This window comes from Danio aesculapii, chromosome 11, assembly GCF_903798145.1.
Source record: "Danio aesculapii chromosome 11, fDanAes4.1, whole genome shotgun sequence".
Classification (NCBI taxonomy): Eukaryota; Metazoa; Chordata; class Actinopteri; order Cypriniformes; family Danionidae; genus Danio; species Danio aesculapii.
In genome coordinates, this window is record NC_079445.1 from 28194708 (window position 1) to 28220137 (window position 25430).

Here is a 25430-nt window from a genome sequence, read left to right on the forward strand (position 1 = left end):
GACTTTACAGATGCTGGAAAAACCGAAAAAGAAGGGGGGGGAGGAGGAGGATTTGTCAAAGACTTTATAGAATGCTGCAAAAACCAAAAAGTGGAGTGGAGCGACCTGAAGGGGTGTCTTGTCTATCCTATGCACCGGGTGACAATCGCTGCCATCGGAATAGTCGGCGATCCAGGGGGTGTTAAAGATTGTACCAAATAGCTGAGGACCGGGGGAAGGGGGTGAAATTCGGGAGATGGGTCTTGAATACGGGCAGGTATGTTGGCAGGTATGGTCTTCACTGGGTCTTCACGGGGTCACATAGCCCTACGCCGTGGCTGATGCCGACAATGCGCCAAAGATTATTAAATCTGGTCTGGCTGCACCTCTCAAAAAATTTAACTACACGTCGCAACAATGCGTAGAGCAAGCTCTGTGATTGGTCAGCTTGGTAGCTATGTAGGCGGTGCTAAGAGCCACGAGCCCGATGGAATGACTGTTTACAAGTGTCGAGTCCCATGAAGTAGCTCTAGATGGAAACTTTTGTTTTGTGTTTACCTTATGATTATTGTTGTTGCATGTCTGCCGGTTCCCCCCTCTGAATGAGCAAGTTTGAGCTACTTGTATATTAAGATAGTGTTCAGAAAAAACAAAACACGCGTGAAGAAACATGACACAGAAAAACATAAAAACCTACTGCCAGCTAGTGTTTCAGAAGTGTTATTGCAGAGCAACACAAACATGCACAAGTTTAAATGCATGACCACACGCACGGCAGGCGCCATGGGTCACGGCGATCACTCGACGCAGAAGTGGTATGGTAGCTTTCAGTTTAAGAAGGCAGCTCTTGACCTGATTGCAAAGACGGCCATACTTTTCTTTTTTTACTGAAATAAGCTTTTACTCTCAATCATGGTCATATCAGATGACTTGAATAAAAACCGATATATTCAACATTGGACACAGCTTAAACCTTTCAAATTTTCACTGTTCCAAGAGAATTTCACCATGGATCTTTTGAAATTCATAACAACACTGCTCCAGAATGTATAATAACAAACTGCTGCATGAGTTACCTTGGCCTTCTCGAAGTCCAGGTCTTTGCCGATGGTGGTGAGGAGTCTGCAGAGGCACTCCAAGCTCTCATCATCGTGGTTTTTGAGCAGTTTCACCACGCAGTCATGCATGATGGGCTCTGTCAACATCTTGAGCTTGAACAGCTCGCCGATGAATTTGATATTTCCAGTGGAGCGACGTCTGGCCTTGTCCTTCGCCTCCTCCAGCTCCTCCTGCAGTCTCTCCTTTTCTGTGGGCTATGAGAGAACCAGATTTTCAGATAAATACAATAGTGCTTTCAGAAATGTTTTTTTAAAAAGAGTAATGTAAACAAATGCCAATTCTGTCATTATTTAGTCTCAATGTTATGTTTGTTTTTGCAGTGGAACATAAAAAGAGAAATGCTGAAAAATGAACTAGCAGTAGTGGTGTAACGGATCACAAATCTCACGTTTCTGATCACATTATGGTTTTTTAGTCACAGATTGGACCATTTTTTGGATTAGCCAAAAAAGGGGGAGGAAACAAATGTCATTTGCCTTTCATTTATTACAAAAACATCAAAAAATATTACAAATAAAATGAAGAAATAATCAGCTGAATAAAAATGAATTGTAAAATATTCAGTACTGTGAAAAATTCACTGTTTCTACTACTGTTGCTGATAACGCTAAATATATAAATCTAACATTATCATTTGTACAACCCATATTTATTTTTAGTCTCATTCAATAAATTATTTAGTTATTTACTCATAAAACTTCATGTTTCATTACTAGATGGATCATTTTTGAAGAATTATTCAAAGGCATGTTTTTGATGGACTGGTTGTCGCCATATATTGGTTAAATAATGTAATTGCTGCCTACAACTTTCATTTTAGAGAGTCAAGTTAAAGGCATATGACAGTGATTTTAATCTTTACCAAACATCTGTGGTTTAATCTAAACTTTTATCCCAGTATTTCTGTTATTTGACTGTTTGTAACTTCATAACTAACTCAAGACTAAAGACTGAATCTCTTTCTTGATTTTTGGTGTTTTTCAAACACAGACTTAAATGCAGCAATTCGAAGGATTAATAAACATGCACATCACCATCATTTATAATTTATGCTGCGTGCGTGTTTTAATGATTAATCGTGCAGCTTACCCTGAATGCATTAATGCAGGCTAATTAAGTAGTGACAGAAAACACCTTTAATAACCCACAAATTTATAACCAACACATTCTAAGAAACCCACCACATCCACGACTTTTTCCGTCATCATTATATTTTACAGGAAAGCCTAAATGCATTCATACATGTAATTTGGATGACGCGAGAGGCGATCTCTCTTCGATCGTTACAAATTTAGAACTAATCTACAAGGATGAAAAAAAAACTTAATTCACGGGTCACATGTGTTCCGAACCATGGGTTGTGATTGGTACGAATCACGGATCAACCGTAATCCATTACACCCCTTACTAGCAGTGTTATTGTTTATTTTTTATTAAAAGTAAAATTGTTCAAAAATTATTTTCAGGAACTGAAATAAAACATTTCTCTGTTCAATCAATTGTGCCGAAGAAAAGTAAGTGAGAAATAAAACTTAAAAATAAAACATGAATAATAATGAATTAAAGTACTAAACCTACAATTGAAGTAAAATTTTATTACCAAGTCAAAATGAAACTAAAAATAAAATTAAACAGAAAACAGACTGAAAACAAACTCAAATAATCAATAAACAAAAAAACAACAAAAAATTAAAAGGACTAAAACTTAAAACATCTGATTTTTGAGTTAACTTCCTACTAAATACACTTGGACTAGACAATACAGTACATTAATATGCATTACAGACAAAAAAAGTCAAGCAAGTCTAAATCAATTCTGAATAATTTTGATGAATGAATTACTGATGTGGCAGAGTCCAGCTCCTTTTGTTTTCTCTCCAGGACGACGTCGTCCACTTTGTCCCTTTCGAATTCCTTCTGACAGCGGTTCAACAGGAGCTTCCGGAAGTTCACCGTTGTATTCGGTTTGTCTGCTGTGGGCACTTTGAGCTGTGATTAGATTGAAAGAGAAAGAAATGGGCATTACATTGCATTATTTATTAAAAGACACTGAAGGTGAATCAGATCGAATAAATAACTAACAGTAATCATCATACATATTACATTAAAAATATCAAGCATAATTTGTATTACAAGTTTTTGTGTATATTGTGTTCACATATGCAAATGAGGCACTGCTGAATAAAATATGTGCTATTTTGCATACCTTTCATGCACACATATATGAATAAAGACAGGTTTAAAGTTCTTTATTGTTGTTATTATAATTACTATTACTAGTTACAATTACTAATTGTTACTATGACTATTATTTTGACACATAATAGAAAAGGTTCTACAGAAGGGATTTGGGTATCTTTAAATAAAAAGTAAAAAGGCAAAAAAAAAAAAAAAAAAAAAAAAAAAAAAAAAAAATCACAATATTTTTGGTCAAATTAAATGTTGCATCGTGTATAAACAGACAAAATATATATGAACAAATCCCTCCGTAAAAACTTTCAGTCTACAAATAAGAATTCATATGTGATGATTGGCTTATGCAAGTGCTACTGAAGTGATTTATGGAAAAAAAAATCAATTAGAGAAAACTGCCTTTAAAAATATGTATTGTAACTGACATCTACAGAAACAAATCAATAAAATGCAATAAAACAAATATTAAGTGTATTTTCCATCCATTTAGACAGTGAAAACACTTTATAAACAGCCAAATTTTTTAAACCGACAGAAGCATGCAGTGTCTCTGGAACGTACCGTGGCCAGGCAGCGACACATGTTGGCATAGGCCACAGAGAAGCTGGGCTCATCGATGGCCTTCTCAAACACAAGATCGATGACTCCTTTAAGCCTCTCCTCTGTGTTGATGGTAAGATCAGTCACCTGCTTCATCAGCTGGTGAAACATCTGTGGCGTGAGCTTGTTCAAAATGCTACGAACTTTCCGGAACAACTCCTGAAGTGCCAGAAAAGCAAAAGGTAGCCAACACATTGTAGTAAACACAATTTCGTCATTAACAAATCAGGACTTAAAGTGAGTAGCTTAAACAAATTAATAAAAATCCTGATCAAAACAATTGACAAGCATCATGTCTTAAGTGCTTCTTTCACTGTGGATGTTTCATGATAGATATACAAGCTCTGGAGTCTATACCTGGGTTCGGATTGTTTCTGGGTCCTCTGGGACACCCTCTCTCTTCATCCCAGGTTTCCAAGCGTTTTCAGCCTTCTTGAGCTGAACGTCATCATTGACAGACAGGTTTACGATGATCTTGCGTGGTGGGAGTCGTCGCACATTTAAAAGCTGTTGACAGATTGTTGTACAGATAGATATGAATGGCTTAAAAATAATTGCATGCTTTAAAATATATGAATATGAAATTATATTTAGCTACACATTTTATGACTACATTTTTCTTCCATAGTATATGTGAAGGTTTGCATCTTAAATTAGATAAATTTTTATTCTCATTACTAATATATTTAAACAAATATATATATATATATGAACATTAATACCTAAACATTATTCTTGATATGGAAAAAAATGTTTGACTAAAGTGCTCAGAGATAATTAGCTTCACATAAATTTTATTGTCATTATTTCATCTATAATTATAATGCTATGAATATTACATATTAAAGATAATCATATAAATAATTAAAATATTAAAACAATTAACTATATTAAACATTAGAAAATACGGGCGATGTAAATATTAAGTAACATTTTAAATGTAAATTGAATTAAAGCGCTAATAAATATACAATTCACAAAAGCTTACTAAATACAACTAACAACAGCTGAAATAAGATATTTCTATTCTTTAAATTTATTATTAGAGTTTTGCATTAACACAATAATTTGAATTAATTTTTATAAAAAAAAAATGACAATGAAACTAAATCTTCAATCTCTGTGACATGATTTAAATAACATATCTTTTTCATATTGGTTACAAGACTTATATTAATAACAGTTAATAGTATTTGTTATGTGCCTTTCTTAAACTCGATTAAATATTGAACTTAATTGAATTATTAACCATGCAGTAAATTTGCAGTAGTGCCAACTTAAAATCTGCATGAACTAAAATTGCTGAGACTTTTATTTTAGTACGTTGACGTACTTCTAACTGAAACAAAATACAGAGTAGGGGGCGGGGCTTTCTGTTTGCACATCATTTATGTTATGTATTTTTCTTTTATTTATTAAAACAATAATACAAAAGAAAAGTTATTTCATTTGAAGTAGTGCGTTTTTCTTTGTGTTGTTGTATGTGTCTTTTTGTTGTGGTTCTTCTCTCTGTGCCTTTTCGACAGGTTTCATTATGAGCACATCGGTGCGGTGAATCAGGTGTCGACACATGGAAGCTTGCTGGCGTGTTGGTGAAGCGCATTTAAAGCAGACTGGAAGATGGTTCGGAGAGTCTTCTCTCTCCCGGCTTGTTTTGTTTATTTGTGAGAACTTACGTTGTATTTGCTCAGCGATATTGTCGAATTTAACTTAATTATTGTCGAGTGTTGACTGTTAAACTATTGAGATCAATGTACGGAAATGCATGTGATGAGGAGAGTGCCTTTTTTATATTAAGTTTTTTCATGTTTTGTGGTTAATAGGGAGGTAAGTGAATGTTGTTTAATTTGTTTAATTTATGTGCAGGTAAGAGGGTTTAAAACTTAGTTAGTTGTTGAGCTTTTGTTTGATATTTTGCCTTTATCTCTGCAAGATTTTTATTATTTCTCCTTTAAATTTAAATATCAAATCAATTTGACTTTACGTTATTTCTTTGGTCAGTCGCCTTTGTTGTTGTTTTCTTTTGAACAGGAGATGAGACTCCGGGCTCCTCATTATTTTTACAGGTTACATTAATTTTACTATTTAATTTCATTTTATTTTATTTATTGTTACAAGTCTGGCTTGCATTGTGGAGCTGTGCAAAGTTTAGAGAACGTAGCAGCAAACTAACAATCAGAGGGGCGTGGTTAAGAATATTGTGGCTGAAGCTTTCAAACTGACATCAACAGAAAGACTGCCACTACTAGAAAGGCTATTAAAGCTGTCCATTTGAGTTCTATTTTTAAAATGTTTGTTTAATGTAAAGGTCCTGCTTGTTTATAATTGTAAGAATTTTCTTCAATTATTTACTTGTTTTTGTGTTTGTTTGGTTTCTTAATTTATGTTTTATTTAATTGTTTTTACTATTATTATTATTTATTTTCTATCACCCTGGATTTATATTGTTTGTTCTATTGTCTTGTATCTGTTGTTTAAAGGTCCCATGAAGTGCTTTGAAATGTGCGTTTTTATTCAATGTTTGACGTAATCTCAACTGAAACTTAAAGAGAGGGTGGGACATAGTGGACCCCCTCCCCTTTTTTACAAACAGCCAATAGCATTTTGTTTTATCACCGCTCTGTCAGTAAGAGTGGTTGAGCTCTAGTGCATCAAATGTGAAGCGTCGTGAAGGGGGCGGGGCGGGGCATGTCAGATCAGATATTAGAGAGCATTTCATTGGTCACAATTTAATGGGAAACTGAAGCATGAGGTGACGTGAATAAAATTGTTGCTCCATTTAGGTCGTCACTGTTTTGGTGCGTACTAGCCTATATATATATCCTAAAACACTAACAACACTGATACTAACATCTAAAAACTTTTATTATTTAATTTCATTATTCAATTTAAATTTGGCAGCACGGTGATGCAGTGGGTAGCACTGTTGCATCATAGCAAGAAGGTCGCTGGTTCGAGCCTTGGCTGGGTCAGTTGGCATTTCTGTGTGGAGTTTGCACGTTCTTCCAGTGTTGGTGTGAGTTTTCTCCGGGTGCTCCGGTTTCCCCCACAAGTCCAAAGACATGCGCTATAGGTGAATTGGGTGAGCTGAATTGTCTGTAGTGTATGTGTGTATACTGAGTGTATGGGTGTTTCCCAGGCTGGAAGGGCATCCTCTGTGTAAAACATAAGCTGGATAAGTAGGGAGTTCATTACGCTGTGGCGACCCCAGATTAATAAAGGGACTAAGCTGAAAATAAAATGAATGAATTTTAATTTCATGGGACCATCAAAGCATAAAACAAACACAGAAGCAAATGGTCAATATGTGCTAGCAAACTAAACATTGTAAATTTTGATTTCACGCAGACTTTAAACTCAACTGACTATTGAACATTAAATTATTAACTAATTATTTGCAGTAGTGGAGATTTAAATGTGTTTCTAATAAAGAATATTATTTATATTAAATATTGCCTAGAACTCACCGGGGCTCCACGTCCTCCTGCCATCTGCCTGCTGAAGTCGGCAAAAGCGGGAGTGAAATCCTGAGGAGTCCCTCTGGAAATCAACCTGGGGTCCACAGACCTCAGAGGCAGCTTGTTTTGGTTCATCTGAAAACAGCAAAAAGAGCATTTCCCTCAAACATCCAGCAGAGGTCGCAGTGAGAAGCAGAGCTATGACCATGAATGAAACAGCAGATCTCCTCCTCTTCCTCCCCTCCTGCTCATGCTGATCTTCAACTATCTTTCCCTTTATCACAATCAGTATGACAGAAACCGCTTCGAGATCAGACTTTCCTCGGATTGCAGTGCCAAGGGGAAACAATGTTCACCATGGAGACCAGCTCCATTTGTTATTTATACATCAACAACATGTTCGGCGATTTACGCTCCAGTCAACTTGTGACGAAGAGAGCAAGAAAGGCTAAAAACAGATGTGAGCGAGACTGCAAACTAGGAACTGAAATGGGAAACTGAAAGTATGGAGTGAAACAAGTGTTGTCGGAAACTGTAACCAAGAAAGCATACACAAATGACAATAATAAACACATTAACAGAGTTTAGTATCAGACAGTGGAAGGGCATTTATTTTCTTTCGTCTTTGGGCTAAATGATGCCTACTGCCAACTATGACATAACCGCAATGCAATTTTAATGGAAACAGGACGTCAAGGGAGTTTCATGGCTGAAAAGTGCAACTCGGATGAAGTTAAGAAGTCGGGGGAACATGCTTGTGTTACTGTACTTTTCATGTTTGAAATGTAAATAAATATATTGTGTGTATATTTTCTGTTTTATTTTTGATTAGGATGTTGGCAAGGAATGAGCTTTTGACAATTAAAGTGGTCAGGATCATCCTGTTAACCTTGTTAAAAGGGTTATGAGGTTAATAACTCTTGGAGTGTGGATGCTGTGCATAAGAAGTAAGATTAATAAATGCATGTTCATTTGAGGAGTGCATTCCCATGAAATTTTCCACAAAGTATGTTAATATTTAATCTGGCAAGAGCTGCATAGTTTAGGATTAGTTGTATTTTTCTTGGCATAATGTTAAAGCAGGTAACAACATTAATAAAAAGTCAATGAGATTTTAAATGTTTTTACTGTTAAAAAAGTTAATAAAATAATAATCAGGCTAATGAGATGTTGTAATTTAGCAAAATAATGCTACATTTACTAAAAAGTGGTGTGGGCCACTTCAGGAGTTGTGCGTTTTGCTTATGCCCACCTCGTATTTTAACCGCCTGCTGCACCTTGTGTTTCTGCCATTGTGCTGTGTGTCTGCAGTTAAAAATTGTCAACTCTGTTTTACGTCAACTCCTTAAATTACGTCTTTTTTCATTGTCCAATCAAATGAAAGCAGAGGCGTGGTTTCCATTGAGGTTACAGCAATGTTTGTGTTGTCAAGATGACTACGGAGACTTTTAAAGATGAAGGAGAGACTAGAAGTCACTGTTTCGAATTATCCAGATCTATATCACAAATCGTGACTATCACAATATTACAATTATAACATGTATGTGAAGCTGCTTTGAATGTGAAGCTGCTTTGACACAATCTACATTGTATAAACGCTATACAAATAAAGGTGAATTGAATTGAATTGAACAACAGACAGCAGCAAAAATCAATTACGTTCAATAAGATGTACCTGTTATTCAGTTAAACATGAATTTTGAACTGTAGGCCTACATAAGCTCGAAACAGCGATTTTTGATTACCTTAATCCGACTAAAGTCATAACTGAACTAAACAGAAATGGAATTAAGACATGTGGAGTATACATATATTAGAGGCATTATTGAAGTAAACACCGCAATCAAACTATTACCGTCATGTAGGACTTTTCGCCATATTTTCCCACAAGATCCAAATCCGCATACACATAGCGAAACGCGAAAGTTTTTTTTTTTCATTTGGCGCGTTATTAAATTCCATAACATTCTCACCAGTCCTTACTATTTATTTGCGTCTAAAACCCCAGTTTGTCATGGGGGCATGAAAGAAATGTTCATAAGTGAATGTGAAACTGCTGAACTGCAGTTAGTCACCCAAAATTACAGGAAACTCTTACATGAAAGCACTTCACGTAAACACCTTAATTATATTATTGTCTATTAAGGCAAATAACTAGATTACAGATGTCCCTGTAAACGTAGTCAGTAGTGTCTTCGAAGTAAGTGAAAGATCCAGAAGGGCAACCTGCTGATTTGATTCAGAAGGTTTTTTTTTTGTCAGATGGCTCACCGCCCAGGTATACATCGGCACTAAAATATCAAGGTGAAAGTCATCATAGCTTGCGTAGAATAGACCCAGCTCCCAAGCCAACTTTGAGAATAGATTAACGGTGATATTTTTTTTAACGCCCAATAAAAGTCTCCCAGCCACCGCTAATAATAACGTTATGAAATATTTAAAATATGTGTTCTATGTTTTTTGATGACAAGGCTAAAATTTCAGCATCGCACTATTTTAGTTTTCTGTGTCATGTGATTGGTCAATTTATTCTAATCCATTGTTTTGGTGCTCAAGGTTGATGCTTATTATTTTAATGGGACATACATCTTTTTTTAACATTATTAAAATACTAAAATAATTAAACTAAAATTAAACTTAAACTAAAACTAAACTTAAAAATTAAGCTAAAATATATTACTAAAATAAAGTCACTGAATAAAACTAAAACCTTATTCATTTTGTTATGAACCATTCATTTATATATTCTTTACACTGATCTGTTGCCAGTGTGAAATAATAAAATAATTTATGTAATTCTGCTTTGTGTACAAAACCCCAAAAAAAAAATCAAACACATAATTTCCAAAAGAAAAACATCTGACAATGTATAAGTGTATAACCAATAACCAAAAAGAGCACCTTGTCTAGCACCACATCACTGATTGGAGGCAGTCCCTCAGGCTTCTGCACACAGGCCGGCATAAACTGAAAGCCCAACAGGAAGTCCCGGTCATACTGTCTCTTTCCATTAGATTGCACAAGACCTGGGGTAGAAATGAAGAGCAATAGTAGATATGGTAACAAGCCTTTTGTAAATGCAATGTAATATGAGTAATACAAATGGAAAAATCTACTAAAATTGCTTTTTTGGTTGCGATTTAAAGTAATGGTTCAACCAAAAATGCAAATTTAGTCATCATTTATTCAATGACTTGTTGAACACAAAAGAAGATATATTGAAGAATGTTGGAAACCTGTAACTATTAATAGTAGGAAAAATAAATATTAAGGATGTCAATGGTTAAAGGTCTCTAACATTCTTCAAAATATCTTCTTTTGTGTTCAACAGAACAATAACACTCAAACTAGTTCAGAACAAGTCAAGGTTGAGCAACATATGACAAGATTCATTTTTGGATGAACTATCCCTTTAAGAAGCACTATGAAATCAAAATGTAAATACAAATGTGCCGTAAAAAATACTTATAAAGATGTATAAAAATTTAGTAAAAAAATACAGTGCTTCCCACAAATTGACTTTATTTGGGCAGGCCGCCCAGGTATATTAACAGCCGCCCAAGTATATTTAGTGACACATTTTTTTTTAACACTTTCTTGTATTCGCCCAATATAACCAAATATCAATTAAGTAGTGGAAAATCTTCTTTCCTTTACCCGTTTCGTTCTGTGTGCACGAGACACTCTGTCAACACTCACACAAACACACTCTCATACGCTCTGCAGATGCACAGAAACACTCGTTTTTGGGACTTTAAAAAATTTGTTTCTAAATCTCCTAAAATGTCCTGGGTTCAACTTTTGCTTTTGGTGTCTTTAACTGTATGCGTTTTTGCATATCTTTTTACTTAAGCCTCACAGCTGACTGCGCACGCATGTCATGAGAGAAACATTCAATAATTCATTCTTTAATCTAAACGACTCAGAAAAACTTAACTATATACTCAAACAGGACGAAATGACTGGTCTAAACTGGCTGCAAAATATTTGTACACCATTAGTAATGGTTAATCAATGCATTTGTCTTATTTAAATAATCTACAAGTTTAATCTTGTAATCATGATAATTTTTTAGAGATATTGTCTGTTTTTATTCCTTTTTATGTGATTTATTTCTCATTTGCTGATTATTTTATTAAATGATGGTAATATATTACATAGGTTATTTTATATACACGTATTACATGTGTGTGTGTGTGTGTGTATATATATATGTATATGTATGGAATACATATACGGTGAATGGAGAACGACTGTCAGCAGAGAACTATTCAATCCAGAGCTCACAGTGAACAGTTTCAGAACACTAATGAATCTGATCACTAATGACTATTAGAACAAAATTAAGTTTATGAAAACCTTCTAGTGAATTTTAAAGACTTTATGGCTTTTCTGAAGTTTAATAATACCACAGAACAGCACAAGCATCTGAACAACACCCAATCTAGCAAAAAAATCTGTAAAATGTCTGAATAAATGATGCCTTAATGAGATAGCTCAAACAAAATAGAAAATTCTGTTATCATTTACTCACACTCAAGTGTTTCCAATTATTTAATAAAGAGTTTATTATACTAAATAAGATATTGAGGAATGCTACAGTCTTTTATTCATACCATAGATGTCAATAGCTACCGGTTTACAACATTCTTCAAAATATCTTCATTTGTGTTTTTACATTTCAGTAAACTATTCTTTTGATTAGATTTTTTAATCTTGATTTCTGCCCTTTATTAAAACACTCTCAGCATGCTAAACAAAACCCCAACCAGTTCCTGGGGGAAATCTTACCTTCCTGTATGAGTGGAGTGGGGGAACACATGGAGCCCCTGCTGTCCCCGAGCGTCACACCACTGTCCGTGCTCTCCGTCTCCACCCCGTTCCTGAAAGGCTCGGTCTCTGTCTCACCGTTTTCCTCAGAGTGCTTCTCCTGGTGCTCAGGCACTGTAAAGGGGCTGCTGTATGTCCCTAAGCTTGACTGTGAGACCATCTCATCTCCAGCAGAGCAGTCCTTTGAGGTCTCCTCCTGATGCGAAGTGCAAAAAAAGCAGCATTACACAAGGGGTATGTGAGATGAATTACTGCATAATGGTTTGTGCCATGATAACAATGTCATTAGTTGCTGTTACGCTATGCAGAGGGATTTCGCCTAATTTCCAATACAATTAACAATCACATTTAAACTATCAATAAACTAAACGGGGCAACTCAGTGGCGCAGTAGGTAGTGCTGTCGCCTCACAGCAAGAAGGTCGCTGGTTCGAGCCTCGGCTGGGTCAGTTAGCATTTCTGTGTTTATATGTTCTCCCTGCGTTCGCATGGGTTTCCACCGGGTGCTCCGGTTTCCCCCACAGTCCAAAGACATGTGGTATAGGTGAATTGGGTAGGCTAAATTGTCCTTAGTGTATGAGTGTGAATTAGTGTGTATGAATGTTTCCCAGAGATGGGTTGCGGCTGGCATAAAGCATGTGCTGGATCAGTTGGCAGTTCATTCCGCTGTGGCGACCCGGGATTAATAAAGGGACTAAGCCAAAAAAGAATATGAATGAATGAAGAAACTAAACAGAAAAGACAAACCAAAAGTAAATCATTTCTATTATTTTAAGGCCGCTTAAGTGAATGGACTAGTATCAATTAATGCTCAATTTGAAAATGGTTAAAGCAAATAAAGTATAATAAAATGTTAAGAAATAAAGAATAACAATTATATTATATTATATTATATTATATTATATTATTCATTTAGTTTCCTTTGGCTTATTCCCTTATTTATCAGGGGTCGCAAGAGTGGAACTATTACACAGCAGATGCCCTTCTAGCTGCAACCCAGTACTGGGAAACACCCATACACACTTTCATTCCCACACATACTCATACACTACGGCCAATTAAGTTTTATTTAATTCACCTATACCGCATGTCTTTGACCTTTGGGGAAACCCAAGCGGCAACATCCCGCTCTCCCTCGTGAAGCTAACTGAAACTGCAATCCATCAAAATTCCGCTAGTCCTGGCTCCAAAATAGAGCACATTTCAAATGACCCCAATATTAAAATGGCCAACTTTACAGCAGAAAAAGGTGTTTACAGCCTGGTACATAAAACGATTTTGGTGTATATAGCTAATATTACCCTTAACTGTGAGGGGTGTGAATTTTTTTTAGAACTCATCTGTTTTGTTTATATTAAGTCTGCATAATTAAGGGTGTGGCCATTTGAGTGACAGCTAAGTCTCGCTGGTCACAGTTACGTCACCTCAGCTGATTCCGGCTGATTAGCTGCTGAACTCGGCATATATATCGCATTTTTGCTTTGTTTTATCAGACAATATTTGAAGTATTTTGAAGTAATTAGTGTTTTCCTCCTGTATAAAATTGTCATAAAAACAATGCTATGTACAACAATGTATCACAACAGTGTTTTTAAAAGACTAAACACTTTATTGATATAGTACACAACCAAGCACATGTGGCCAGAAGACCAATGAGCTGCAGATAATGAAGTATTAAGTGTCTAATCAAAATGCTAGCAGGTATCTGTAGTTCCGCTTACGCTCTGCCTCTTTGCCCTTTTTTTGGTTACCCCCCCGGTCGGTGCGATGACGTGCAAACAAAATATCAACGGCTGGCCATGCCAACTTGTAGCTGCATTTGCACTCTTCAAAAACCTATGGGTGACGTTACTTATACTACGTCCATATCTTTTGCAGTCTATGGGGAAACCAGGGCACACGGAGGAAATCCACGCAAACACGGGGAGAACATGCAAACTCCACACAGAAATGCCAACTAATCCAGCCGGGACTCAAACCAGCAACCGTTTTGCTTGGCAACAGTGTTAACAATGCAAACATATGTCATCTTTTATTACATAATATTATTTAAAGTCCATTATAAAATAACAACAAATTTATTAGTTTATTAATTTGGTCTTTCTGTAATAGTCTTTCTTTTTAATCTTTAGCTCAGTTATAAATTTTTTAGGATTGAAATACTGAAGTTAATGACAATTACGGATTTCTGGAGTCTTAAAAAAAACAAAACAAAAACACAAAACAAAACAAACATCAAAACTAAATAAAACAAAAAACAAAACAAAATAAAACAAAAAACTAAACAAACAACAAAACTAAATGAAACAAACAAAAAACTAAACAAACAACAAAACAAAATAAAACAAAAAACTAAACAAACAACAAAACAAAAAAAAACAAAAAAAAAAAAAAAAAAATCAAACTAAAAACTAAATAAAACAAAACAAAACACAAAAACAAAAACAAAAGGCAAAAAAAAAAAACACAAAACAAACAAAACAATACAAAAAAACATAAAACAAAACAAAACCAAAACAAAACAAACAACAAAACAAAACAACATATACATTTTAGTCAAAACACTCATGTCAAAAACATCTATCCACACACTCTGGCACACCTCATTGTCTTTCTTCTGCGTTTCCAACATAAGATCTTCGTCGTTTGGTTTCTTCCAAGGCTTTGGTACAGCAGTGACAGCTTGGGCTATCACAGGAAAAACAAAGCAAATGTTAATTTGTCATTTGAACTTTCCACTTTGCCTGATTTGCTACACTTTTGAAAATACCTGGTATGAACTTTCTAGAGTTGTTTTGAGTTTGTGATTCTGAAGCATCTTGAGCTTTCAGCTGGACATCGTCTAAAGTCTTGTTCTGCTCTGACGCCTCAAGTACAACCGACTGCACTAATGGTGCCAACCCAGGTGGTGGCGCAAGAACTGAACTGGTGCTGGAGGTGATTGAAGAGGCCTGTACGCCTGGGATCAAGGGCACATGTGCAGCTAGAGAAGGGAGGTGCTCAGCCTGGAGCTCCTCCAAGGCCACTGGAACTTCCTGACCAGACTCCTCCATGAATGATGTACCCTGAATCTCGCAGGACGACGACATCTTTAGGGCTTCCTGGACCTCAGGCTCTTCATAGCTTGAGGGAGTTTGAAGCTCATTGACACCATTTACCACTCTGAGGGACGGTGAAGCAGACAATCTGGGAGAAGCTTCAGGAAGAGATTCCTCACTGGAGATGACCTGATACGTCTGAGCCTTGGTGGCTGAAGAAGAAATAAATTCTGGTTCTCCTGCAGCAGTGGGTTTGATGCAGCCACTTGTAGGATGGGAAGAAACATCCACCTCTGGAGAAGAAGAGACTAGTAATGGAAGACTTGAGATTTCTCTTTTCTCCAAACAGGATTCTGAAGGTCTTGGTCCAGGAGATATAGACTTAATGGGACCAGACTCCATTTTTGGCCTGTCGTCTATAGCTTTCAAAAGAGCAAAATTAAAGTCAAACATGATTAAATAGAAACGAATGTTCTCTAAAAGGCAAAGCATAACACAGAACTGGATTAGAATTATACCTAAGCTGGGCTTGCCATCCATTGGCGCAGGGCTCTCTGAGAGTCTCTGAGTTTGGTTGACATATGTCATTTGTTCTGGGGTTTGACAGTTGCTGGGCCGCTTCAGGGTGAAAGAGAGAGAGAAATGCAGACACATCAGTCAGTCGAAGAACTGTATTGCAGGGCCAGATCTTTGACTACTGACATAATGTCCAGCCAAAGTCTAGATTATTCTGGCCCAGAAATGACCTGCTATAGTGATACTATGTTTTAAACACATAATAATAATCTTTTTTGGGTATGTACAATGGTGTTTTTCATGGTGCACTCTGCTAATGCCATGGTTTCAATCTAGATCATTATTGTAATAATTTTTGTTGATAATTATTGACATAGATAAATGGGTTTTGAATAAGAACCATGGTAATTGCAGGTTTTTAGACAGGCACCATTGCAATATCCTATTTTTTGGATATGATAATCTAATTGTTTTAATAGATAAGCACCATGGTAACTTTTCGGAGATGGTAATTTCCTATATATTTTTATCAAATACTACAGGTGTGAACCTACACTGGTCTCACGGTTCGTTTCAGTTACGATTATCATGCCATCGATTCGGTTCAATTCGATATCTCGGTGCATCACAGCGCCTTGACGATGCTTTCCATGCACAGTTTTATATTTTACTTCACAGGTGCTGTTCACCGATGAGTGACCCTGATAAACTGCAGCGGAGCAGTGTTGCCAGATTGGGTGATTTTGGATAGGCATTTCAGCGGGTTTTGGAAAGTTTTTGGGCTGGAATCAGTCAGCTACATCTAGCAACACTGCAGTGGCGATCACAGCTAATCCATGATAGACGCGGTGGAGAAAACTCGCGCACTCGTGTCTATATCCAGAAGAATCGCTGTAACAGCCGAGAAGAGAGGAAAATCACGCAGTCGGTCAAATGAGACACAGTGAGAGAGAGAGAGATGGAGGTTACTTTCATTCTCTCAATCGCATTGAAATAGGGGCTTCTACTGTAAGTATTAGTGAAAGACTGTCCAGTAAACACACACGCAGTGAAATTGTGCACAGTTTCTGCGTTAAGTAGTTGGAGCGCTTTAAATACTTGCGCTGGCCTCCCTCGCCATAGTAAGCTACCGCGACATAGCGCATATAAGATAAATGACGTCAGTACATAATAACCGGTTATGATTATTACTGAACTGATACCGAATTGTCAACGTCTGCATTGCAGTGCACCGAAGAAACAATTAATTTTGACACCCCTAGCAAATACCATGGTAATCCCTTTCTTTTATACATGAGAAACACATTTTTGGAGAGGGACTAAGAGTTTTTCTTAACTAGTACCATTTTAATTACAAACATTATAAAAGTAAATATTTTTAACTGTTACCATGGTAGCACCTTATCTTCTGGAGATGATCATTTCATGTTTTTTTTTTGGAGAAACTGCAGAATTTTGGAGCTATTGCTATTCAGGAAATATCGATCTGCATAATGACATGCTTTAACGATTGATACTTTATTCTGATTGTCCATAGAGTAAAATATACATGAACATAATGGTGCAGCCAACAACCTAACGCTCTCAGTGTGTTCATAGGGATTAGATTGGGGGCAGACTGTGTGAGCTGGAACTAATCCATGAACAGAGATAGAGAGAGAGAGAACTAGAGTGAGAGAGAGAGAAAGGGAGGAAGGGAGAGAGAGAGAGAAAAAAAAGAGAGAGAAAGAGAGAGAGAGAGAAAGAGAGAGAGAAAATAGTGGGTGGCTGTACATGTCTGGAAAATAGCATTAGACAGGTGAGCTTAAAACAGCTGAGCCAAGGACCCAATGGACACAAGTAGTGAGAGCTTAAAGCGCTGCTAATTATTAAAGACGTGTTAAATACTCACATGATGCAGGAACTTGTGTTAAAATGCATTAAGAACTGCACTCCACTGAAGTGAATAATTACCTCAAGTGTAAATAACTCTAAAAGAACTTATTCTGGCAACTGATTACTATCTTGCCAATTAATGGCATGTCATTTTAGCTCAGGCTACACATGTGTCTGTGTCTGTATGTCTTGCCTGTGGAGGAGTGGGTGTGGAGGACAGGCGTCCTGTGGGTGGGGTCGGAGTCGAGGAGGGACGCCCTGCAGGTGGGGTTAAGGTGGAGGCTGGGTGTCCGGCAGGAGGTGTAGGATTGCGGCTCCCAAACATGATTTCCTCTGTGATGTCCTTTCCACCCTGGTTGGGGTCTCGGATCCGGATCTGGGAGGACAATGGTGCGAAACAACAAATAACCCACTAGAGCACCCTGGTCAATTTCTAAAGTTCTGTTGGAGGCACCAGAGCTTCAATACAAAACACATATTAGGTTATTGTTTATGAAAAAACATTTATATTTTACAATTATTTACTATTTTTTATTTAATAATACAATTTTGAAATATAAATATGAATGACATTTTTAAATTACATTTTTTATTCATATCTTGTTACACGTATACATGCAAAATGTTTATTTTTAAATTTTTTGATTAAATGTGTACTGTTTTTTTTACATTTATAATAAATGTAATGTGTTTGTATATATGCCAGTGGTCACATCAACAAAGCTTTCTGTTAATTAGAGAATTTTTTTCTGTCAATGAAAGAAAAATGAGATGAACGTCAATCATTTTGACAGCTACACCCTCACAGTGCTTTTGTTTTTAGTAATGTTCTTATTCTGATTAAAATAGTTAGAAAATAGTTCTAAACTACTATACACACAGTATACTCAAAACAACACAGGACCCCTATGAATTGTAAGATTATCTTGAAGTTGCCTTAAAACTCACTTTAAATGAAAAATAAAAAGTTTCTTAAGAACTGAAATACTTCACCGGTATTTACAGTTCAATTTATCAGCCGAATTCAAAATCAGTCCCTGAAAATTGCTTTGACATGAGCTGACACTTAATTGTCTGGATGAAATAGATCTTATCTTTGTAAAAAGGCATCCAGTGTAACAGATTTTCTGTAAATTAAGCACAATCTCCTGGCTTCTGTATTTCCAGACCCGATTATTAAAACTCCAACATTACAGAATGACTTACTTTAGCGAGTTACTTAATTAAGAGCTACTTCCAAATGATTTATTCTAAAATGAATGTGTCAGCTTGCAGGATGAAATTTCGAACTGGCTTAATTCTTACTCTGGCTTGGGATAAAAGACCTCGGCCATGCCAACACCCCGGCATGCAACCAAACAACATCAGACAGTCTGATCCAAATATGTCAGGAGTTGCAGGGCACACTAATTGACTTCGTTCCTGGACAAATACAACACTTATTCTTCATCCTAAATTCTGGAAATTAATGACATAATTACACAAAAAGCCAAGGCCAATACTAACGTAAAACTAATGCTTGATGAATATCCCTTTAACAGAATTTTCCTATTTAATCTGGGTCTGCCAGCCAAGGCTGCTGGGATTTAATCCAAGCTTTATCAGCCTAAAAATGAATTGGAAACTAAGTGAATCCCTTGGGATTTTTAAAATGAGGCGCTTCAGGTACTCACTGGTTTCTTTTCTCGCTTGGTTGGTGGAGGTGGCATTGGTGCAGGCACTATGATGGGTGGTGAGGGTGGGTACACCGTCTGCCCAGTGTAATATGGCGGTCCGGCAGCTGTTGTAAGAACAGAGAAGGGTTTAATTTATTTTAAGGTTTAACACCATATCAGCAACAATGTTACAGTGGCAAAAGCAGTTACGTTTTATCAGGTAATGAATTCAATTTGAATAAAATACTTACAATGACTAATCAATTTTGTAATAAAATAGCATATAAAAAATCATATGAATATTATTTTTAATATAAATAAATAAAATAACAATTATATTAAATCTTTCAACTTGATTGAAAATGTATGATAAAATTAATATTATAATTCTAAAGTAATTCAACAAAAAATATTACTGCAGGAAGACGCTTTTAAAAAATTATCCATTAAGACATTTTCTAAATAGAAATGCTGTTTGGCATTATTTGAAGAATTCAGATGCAAAACCCTCTAAATCCATCAGACCTCTTTTCTTGTCAATGAGCATTTTCTATCAGGCTCCTCTGATTAGGTTCAGCAGTTTTATTTTATAGGTAATGATAAGGTTATTAGCTAATAAATAAATTGGCTTTTTTCCATAAATGTCACTTTAGACAGTTCTTTGGTTTTTAACAAGGTAGATTTTCTTTTGCATCAAAACCAGCCAAATCCACATCTGCTTTCTTTTGCAAAAACCTCTAAATCTACCTATTGGGACAAGAAAGTGTAATTAGTTGAAAATCACTAAAGATGCAATTAGAAATTATTTTACAAAACATAAAACCAATTACATAAACTACCTAAAATTAAAAATATACAAATCTGTCAAGTAAGTGGTGGTTCATTCTGCTGTGGCGACCCCTGATAAATCAGGGACTAAGCCGAAGAAAAATGAATGAATGAAATCTGTCAAGTAAGTGCATTATTCATTCTTTTACTTATCAGCTTAGTCCCTTTATTAATCTGGGGTTGCCACAGTGGAGTGAACCGCCAACTTATCCAGCATGTTTTACGCAGCGGATGCCCTTCCAGCCGCAACCCATCACTGGGAAACATCCAGCAACCTTCTTGTTGTGGGACGAACGTGCTACCCACTGCGCCACCGCATCGCCTAGTAAGTGCATTAATAACATTAAAATTGACTTTAATAAAATCTTAACAATCTATAGTCCTTTTTGATATTTGGAATTTAGATTTAACGCAAGAACAACAATGTAAACACTGCAAACATTGTAAACTAAGCTTGTTAGATTCAAATACTGTAGTGTAAAATGTACAGTGCAAAACATGATAAAAACATTTTGAATTTTTATTATTTTTCCCATCTGTATCCAGTTATTCTGATGTCATGTGCTTATGTATTTAATTTTCTTAATTTGGTATTTATGTATTTATTGTTTTGTTGAGTTAATGAATAAGAGGTTAAAGGGTGGGATTAATAATGGACAATACATTACTGTTTACCTCTCAAAATGTAATTTGTATTGTCATTCAAAAGACCAATAAATAAAGATTGAAATAAAACTTTTTGAAGTGTGTAAACATTAAAATAAAGTGAATAAAAACATAACCCCCTTGACCATAGCTTTCAAAATGGAAATACTATAAAAATATTACCAATTCAAATATTTTGGTGTACTGCAAGTAGAACAGAGCAAAACACATCAATATCTGTGCAATGTCCATTTATATAAAAAGCTTATCAGACATATAATATAAAGTAGAGGTGTGAACCTACACTGGTCTTACGGTTCGATTCGGTTACGATTATCATGCCATCGATTTGGTTCAATTCGATATCTCGGTGCATCACGGTGCCTTGACGATGCTTTTCATACACAGTTTTATATTTTCTTCACAGCACAGCAATTCTTGTATTCAAATTTATAAATATGTTTATATGTATATACTATTTGTAATACAATTCTGTCCTTTAATATAAACAGCCAGATACTTAAACTGTACCTTTAAAACTCAAGTAAATGCACAGAACAACATGAGCATTTATAGCAAATAAACAAATGTAAATATCCCGCTCGTTTTCTGAGTCCTGTCTGAAGAGTTCTTTCTTACACCCCTTTGATTGGTCATGTGCTCAACAGAAAGGGCTGCGATTGCCTCTAACGCTCTGGCGCTGTTCACCGGTAAATGGCAGCGGCGATCACAGCTGATCCATGATAGACGCGGTGGAGAAGACTCACTCTGCAGACACGCGCTCGGGTCTGCATCCAGAAGTATCGCTGTTACAGTTGAGAAGAGAGGAAAAGTCACGCCAGCAGGTCAAATAGGCCACAGTGAGAGAGAGATGGAGTTTACTTTCATTGTCTCAATCGCAGTGAAATAGGGGCTTCTGCTGTAAGTGTCAGTGAAAGACTGTCCAGCAAACACACACGCAGTGAAATTGTGCAGTTTCTGCATTTTAAGAAGTTGGAGCCATAGTAAGCTACCGCGACATAGCGCATATGAGATAAATGACATCAGTACATAATAACCGGTTATGATCTATTACTGAACCGATATCGAATTGTCCGTGTCTGCACCGTGGTGCACCGAAGAAACTATTAATTTTGACACCCCTAACATAAAATTATATAATGTAGGGTTTTATATATCCTATTTATCTTTAAAATAGCTTACATTAGCAAATAAAACAAAGTAGGCTACTGTGCAAACAAGCATGTTTCAGACACTTTTAGAAGCATTCAGTCATCCTCACTATACTCAAGGTCTTAATCTTAAAGGGCACCTATGGAGAAAAATCTACTTTTCAAGCTGTTTGGACAGAAATGTGTGTAAGTATGGTGTATAAACTGTCATATTGGTGTGAAATAAACACACCCAGTCCTTTTTTTCAATTTTAACAACATAAAAACGGTGGACCAATTGGAGCGGTTTTCAGATCGACCGCAACTTTACGTAGGAGAGCGGTCCCCCCGCCCACCAATATTGATTGACAGCTGCACGTATTAACATGTCCGGTAGTCACGTGTATAATCATATCATCAAGAGAGGACGAGCGCAAAGGAGCCGGGAATAAAATGTGTGTTCAGTTCGCTAGGTTCATCAATCATCATCAAACGTGATCAAGAGTGAGTTTCACATGTTTAAAAGGTTTTAAAACAGTGCATGTGTGTAATGAATTATAGCGATTCACTTCAGATTCACTTAATCAGCACAGCCGTGTGTCAGAACAATTATAAGGGAAGACGCTTCAATCTCGGTTTGTGGACGTTAAATTAGGTTTATTTTGTACAGTAATAAAATAGATATCCATACAGCAGTGGATATTACCAGTATCATGTCACATATGCGTGCAAAACGAGTGCAAAGCTTAACGAGCTGTCTCTCTCTCTCTCTGTCTCTCTGTGTGTGTGTGCGTGTCTGAGCTATGTGTGTGCGTGTATGTCTGCGCTACGTTTGTGTATGTGTGTGTGTGTGCATGTGTCTGCGCTATGTGTTTGTGTCCTTGCTGTGTGTGTGCGTGAACTTTGTAATGACATTGTGTGTGACTCATTGTTGCAAATCCACAAAAAATTGCATCAAATACTGATTGTTAAAGTTCTTACTGTAGTATTTCTCACACACGTTACGTGAGATCTGCTTCCTGAGGCAGCCGAGGGCAGCGATTGCTGACAGGCACGTGGAAACAGTGGGCGGGGAGGACTAGCCTTTAAGGGCCAGTACAAAAAAAACAGCAAAACCTTTTTTCCAGCTATAATAGAGACACTTCAAACAGCTATAATAAATTATCTGATGGGTGTTTTGAGCTGAAACTTTACAGACACATTCTGGGGACACAAAAGACTTATATTAAATATGAAAAAAGGGGTAACCTATGTGCCCTTTAACATCGCTTTTTTATCTCTTCTGTTTATCACGTCATAGCATCCATGTGAAAAAAACGGCATCTTGTTTAACTTCACCTTTCATGAAATAGAGTTGCTGTTTAATGTTTAGTAAATTAGACGTATTCAAAGTAGCATCACTGCGCAAAAAAACATTATGAATGCATGTTACACTTCCGACTGTACAGTATGTTTTTTTTCCTTTAATGCAGAAAGTTTTGAGGCGAGGAATGTTTTAATTTGCCATTCAGTGAGAGTCGGACGGGCTCATGCAGTTCATCAAACTCCATCTTTTAAAATCTAAATCGTAAGAAGAATAAAACCGTCTCCCCATAAAAGCCGGTTTATCAGCGCGCTGCTACATTGAAAACGTATGATTCGATTTGCACCTTCTGATTGGTTCTCTGGCCATAGCAGCTTTTGCTGTCAAAGGTGGCATTTAGAGGCTTTTGCCCACTAACTGTCATTTCTGAATGGGCTGACGCTGTGATTTAGATGATTTGAAGCAAAAATATCTATTGAACATACTAGGTGCCTAAAGCATTCGCTCAATGTCATTAGCTCATTTTTGGCACAAGTGGCATCTAGCGGCTTTTGCATCTGAACTCATTTATAAACAGAGATTTTATTCTACAATAAGAGATTATTACATATATTACAAATATTTTTTCAAATTCAATAGTTCAACAGTTCAATAAACAAGAACGTGTGTTTTGTAAAAATACAGCATCCTGAATATAACTCGATCATGTCTATGTTCAAAGTAACATCAGTTACCCCATTGATTTAATAGTGGGTTCAGAAAAGAGAAGGAAAAAAGTGAGTCACGTCGCTGTTTGAGCTGCTTTCACATGAGATCTAAACAGCCTTGGAGTGAACTGCTTTCTGGAAACGGGGTCAGTTCTCAGTTAGCTAATCAGACACACACTGAAACTACCTGGAGCTAATATGAACCAGCTGGGTGCAACGCAAGTGAGCTCACGCTGAAGTGTGCACTACAGGGAGGGCTTTACTTGCCATAAGGAGTGGGGTATTCCCCAGGGCCGGGTCCAGGGTAGAAAGTTCCAGACCCGGGAGGCTGGACGGCATACTGCTGCGGGGGTCCCACATAAGGTGCACTATGACGATACTGTGAGAAGAGAAGCAGAATATTGAGTTAAATAACTGAACAAAAACAAATTATTTTATGTACAGTGCAAAGAGAGCTAATTATGTTTATTTAAATATTATATCAAACCAAAGATATTTACATTAGATGTCCCCTACGCTATTGTTGTCTATTGGAAGGAATGCATCAACAGAGCCTCCATTTTAGTACAGGGTAGCGCTACTCTGAAATGAATATGGAACCAAGGTGCAGTGGAGGACTGAGCCATCCAGAGGCAGAGTTATATAGACACACATATATATATATATATATATATATATATATATATATATATATATATATATATATATATATATATATATATAAATATATATATATACACACACATGTATATATGTATATAAATACATGTGTGTGTGTGTGTGTATGTGTATATATATATATGTATATGTATATGTATATGTATGTATGTATGTATGTATGTATGTATGTATGTATGTATATATATATATATATATATATATATATATATATATATATATATATATATATATATATGTATATAAATATATAAATGTATATAAATATATATAAATATACATATCTATATATATATAAAGCTTTAAGAACAAATTAATCAAATGTTTAATGTTCATATTAAATGTAAATTAAATAAATATGTGTACATTGTATAATTTAACATTATACACATTAAAAAAGTTTAAAATACATTCATAACATTTTTATAACATATGTATAACTAAAAATAAAATAACTAACTTAAAAATAAAAAGTTAAAAATAATAACATGTAAAAAATGTATACACAAATAATAAAATAACCATACTGGACAATAAATTACTACATTTTCAACAAGAACAAAATATTAAAACTATTAGTATAATCTACAACAGTTACTGACGAATGCCGAACTAACAGCTTTTTTAAACAAGCATTGAAGAATATGTTTGACCAAAACAGATATTTAATACTTTAAATCATATACATATCAAAGACTGCATTAATAAAAACCTCCGTATTAATAAAATCTTAAACACCTCATGCAGGATTAATGATTAACTGAACCATTAATAAGTAAAAAATCCAATTCCAATATTCATCACAGTGGAAAAAGAAAATATTTGGTGAGATTAATCCAGATTTGTCAATATCCAA

General features: G+C 35.9%; 1 protein-coding gene across 3 annotated transcripts in view; it reads right to left on the minus strand.

The window, feature by feature from the left end:
- The window catches only part of eif4g3a (eukaryotic translation initiation factor 4 gamma, 3a), a 95271-nt gene that overhangs the window by 26611 nt on the left and 43230 nt on the right, over positions 1-25430 (minus strand). The window contains exons 7-19 of one of the 3 annotated variants that reach the window (XM_056467731.1): positions 24164-24275; positions 19281-19387; positions 17801-17983; positions 15735-15834; positions 14949-15638; positions 14781-14866; positions 12141-12375; positions 10251-10375; positions 7359-7484; positions 4249-4398; positions 3853-4050; positions 2941-3087; positions 1056-1292 (exon numbers count right to left, since the gene is read on the minus strand). In XM_056467731.1, coding sequence (XP_056323706.1) covers positions 1056-1292; positions 2941-3087; positions 3853-4050; positions 4249-4398; positions 7359-7484; positions 10251-10375; positions 12141-12375; positions 14781-14866; positions 14949-15638; positions 15735-15834; positions 17801-17983; positions 19281-19387; positions 24164-24275 — 2496 coding nt within the window. Of the gene's footprint in view, positions 1-1055; positions 1293-2940; positions 3088-3852; positions 4051-4248; positions 4399-7358; positions 7485-10250; positions 10376-12140; positions 12376-14780; positions 14867-14948; positions 15639-15734; positions 15835-17800; positions 17993-19280; positions 19388-24163; positions 24276-25430 lie in introns of all 3 variants that reach the window. The other 2 variants (XM_056467730.1, XM_056467729.1) reach the window with 2 other exon arrangements.